At 50.6% G+C, this 3,566-nt stretch overlaps 1 protein-coding gene across 1 annotated transcript in view; it reads right to left on the reverse strand.

Moving 5' to 3' along the window:
* Positions 1 to 142: 142 nt before the first annotated feature.
* The window catches only part of LOC104862488, a 5,627-nt gene continuing 2,203 nt past the window's right edge, over positions 143 to 3,566 (reverse strand). Inside the window, exons 3-4 of the mRNA XM_010624551.1 lie at positions 644 to 764; positions 143 to 268 (exon numbers count right to left, since the gene is read on the reverse strand). Coding sequence (XP_010622853.1) covers positions 143 to 268; positions 644 to 764 — 247 coding nt within the window. The remainder of the gene's footprint in view (positions 269 to 643; positions 765 to 3,566) is intronic.

Consider the following 3,566-nt stretch of genomic DNA (forward strand, 5'->3'; position numbering starts at 1 on the left):
GCCGGGCCGCAACCGGGACCCGCGCCCCATCCCGTTGCCTCAGTGCGCGCCGCTGTCCGGGCTAGGGGTGGCGGGGCCCTCCCCTGCACTGCCTTCCTCAGACGTCTGGGGCCTGACTTCCTCCTCCCCGCGGAGAGTATGCTCACACCATGCTGGAGGCCTGGCCCGGGGGTGTGTCCTCGAGCCAGACGGCTCTGTGGTGCAGAAGTGGGGCTGCGGCTTTCTCCAGCCCCTTGCTCCCCTCTTCCCCTGGAGAATCATCACGCCCCTATTTTACAAGCCTGCAGAGTTTAACAGCACCTCCAGTCTGCACCTCTTTTTGTGTTCTTTGCGGAGGATGGAACTAGTCATGTGAAGACACCAGTGGTCATTTGAGTAAATTCAAGATCTTGGTGAGGCCTCTGGGAGCATACAAGTTGCCCTGGCATTTCTCAGTAACGCTTGAAGTGTTTGAGTCAGATCTGGTCAAACCCAGTGGGGGCCATATCGTGTCTCCATCTCTGTGGCCCTTCCTCCCCTGCCCTCAAGGGCCCTGAACTCACCTAGAGAAGCTGCAGGTTCTTCTAGGAAGAGAAAACCCAGAGAGGAACTGATGTGGCCTGAGAACAGCACATTCAGCTGCCTTGTCCCGGGCTGGGCCAACCTGCTTGGGTGGCAGCTTCCACCTCTCCTTCCCGCTCACCCGCCACTGCTTGCCCGACTGGGTTCCCGCACCAGCTTCTTGCGTCTGGTTGACAAGACAGTTGTGTAGAAGGGGTCTGAATCTGCTTTTGGATAGGAGTAAGTGACCTTAAAGCATGGAGACTGATGTTGGCAGGTGAAGAGCAGTGAGGAGAGAGCGGTGTTTCCTGTATCTGAGCCCAGCTCACCCGGGACCCCACAGGGTTCAGGGTTCTGCAGCAGGGTTCTGTTGCTGCCTAGTTTAAGTCCTGATTTCTTTGTGGGGCGGTGTTGTGAACCTGACCCTCTGGCTTCACTTCTACTCCACTCTGCACTTTTTGCTTAAAGGTGTTGAATGCTTCTTTATACAAGCTGTGCCCTTTGCTCAGAATGTCCCCTCTTCCTTCCTGGGCACTCGCCCACTCAGCTGCCACTATCCCTGAGAATGTCCCTAGATCTGGGACCATTCGGTGCTCAACATTCCATGGCTCTCCATTCCTGCTTCTCTCCATTGCATTGAGGTTCTGTCCCCATGCACAGGACAGATGAGTCCAAGACACCCACTGTGACCAAGAGGGGGCAACTGGTCCAGGATCATATCCTGTAGGAGGCCAAGAATCCTCCTGGTCCTAGAGCTGGTGGCTGGAGGAGCCTTTGATTCTTGCTGAGGTTTGGGCCTATGTCTCATCCCTGTTTACCTAACTAGAGTCTCTGGAGATGAGGCTGCCTGTCCCAAATGATTGTTTGTTTGTTTGTTCTTGTATCAGGAATCGAACTCAGGACCTTTCCCTTACAAGGCAGGCACAGTGCCACTGAGCTAAATCCTCAGCCCTCGGGTGGTTCTTGGGACTCTAGCAGTTGAGAAACTTGGAACTAGTGCAAGGGGAGGGCAAACACCTTTAACTATAGGGCCAGTCTGGGCAGATCTGGGGTTTGATGAGGTCTCCAAACCCATTGTGAAGACTGGCATTGCCATGTCCACCTACTGAATCAGAGGTAGCAGCCTGAGCCCGCTGGACACTGTTGCCAACCTCTGCCTTCTCCTCATCCTGAACCCCATGCCTGTGCACTGTGTCTCTGCTTATTTTGTTCCCACAGTTCAGGTATTTCTCCCTGTTCCAAGTCTTTCCCATCCTCATGCCCCATCCCGTTCTTGGAGCTGTTCAGAGAGCCCTGCGGTGCAAAATTGTGTCTTCCTCCTCTTCTGTCTTGTATCTCCCTGCATCTGTGACTGTATCAAGTGTTTCCACCTGAACCTGTGAGGTGTGATTGAAATATACAATGAGTGGCTAGATTTTAAAAGTCATTACAGTAAAAGACAGCTTGCCACGACTCCCCCTCAGAGCATACTCATTCTGCCGTCATTGTCACTTTTCTGGAGCTGTCCTGGAAGTCCATTTTCATGAATGTTTTTAGGAAGTGTGATAAAAAACACGGTGACTGCTGCCACTGAGTGCCGTGCAATGGAACGGCAGGCTTGTGAAAACATCACAGTCCTACCTTATTCACCAGGTCTGGCACCATGTGACTTCTGAGTCTTCCCCAAAGTCAAGATGACCTTGAAAGATCAATGTTTTGAACTGATTCAGGACATTGAGGCAGCCACAACAGCATAACTAAAGACACTTGTAATCAATTTTTAGATATTTGAACATTCACCATATTTTTCAGTCACACTTCATATGTGTGATGCTGACACATGGTTGGCACCAGAAATAACGAGCCAGGGGTGGGTCCAGCCTCAGGACCGGACTCCTGTCTTGGAGTATGTGTTTCTGGTCTTGCCCCTCCCCTTGCAGGGCCATCCTGACAGCCATGGCCCTCACCCAGGGCCTGGAGGCAGCTACACTCTTTAAATGAGTGGTTCTAAGAGGCTTGCTTCACTCTGTTTGTGATTTGAATGCTTCTCCCACACAAGCACTCCATACTTGCCTTCCTTCTGCCTGGAATACCCGCCACCCCATCAGCTTTCAGGGCTCAGCTGAAATATGACGGGAGCCCCCCATTATACACCCTGCTAGTTCCAGGTCCTTTTCCTTGGTAACATCACAATGGTATTTACATAATTATTGAAGTAATTGTCTCCCTTGCTAGAAAGTAAATCCTGAAGGGCACTGACCATGACATCTTTTAAATGCTGTGTCCTCAGCACCTCACACCACGCCTTCTGTATGCAAGTGACGTTTATACAGAGAATGATTTCTTCCCTATAGGCGAGGAGGAACGAAGCTAGACATTGTCACTGGGTTGCAACCCCCTGGAAGTGATCTTCAAGAGCATGTAGCTCTGGATTTTGAGGAAGTAAGGAAATTGCTGGGCTGGTGGGGAGCTGCTGACTGCATGGGGCTGGGCCAGACCCTGGGCCAGTGTTTTCCCCTCGGTGCTCACTGTCTCCTGATGATAATGACAAAACTAGGTGATGCTGGGATTGGGGCGGATGCTCCAGCCTGTCCCTGCAGCAGGCAGTGTTTTCGGAGTGAAGTCCTCCGTGCGTGATGACAGTCTGGGAAAGACGTGGCCAGACGCGTGTGTCCCAAAGCCAGAGGCTCTTTGAGATGCAGTTGGCATTTTATGCCATTTAGAAAACTACTGGAGGTGTTTGTGTGCTGAGGTTTGTTTCTTGTGGAAGACTTTATAATCATGAATCTGAGGAATGACTTTGTGTAGTATTATATCTACCGCACTAAGGCCTATATAATTCTACAGCTACATGTTGAAATTATAAGGCAAAACGCATAACATAGGCCAGCAATATCCTAGAGATGTCATATAAGGTGATTTACATACCTTGCTGTACAGAAGGGAATGTTGTAGCTTTGGGTGTCAGAAATTCCTCACAACTTCCTGACCATTTCTCATTCCCATGGGCCTGTTTTTTTTTTTTTTTTTTTTTTTTTTTTTTGGGG

Source organism: Fukomys damarensis, unplaced genomic scaffold, assembly GCF_012274545.1.
Source record: "Fukomys damarensis isolate Sample0158 unplaced genomic scaffold, DMR_v1.0_HiC HiC_scaffold_12, whole genome shotgun sequence".
NCBI classification, from domain to species: domain Eukaryota; kingdom Metazoa; phylum Chordata; class Mammalia; order Rodentia; family Bathyergidae; genus Fukomys; species Fukomys damarensis.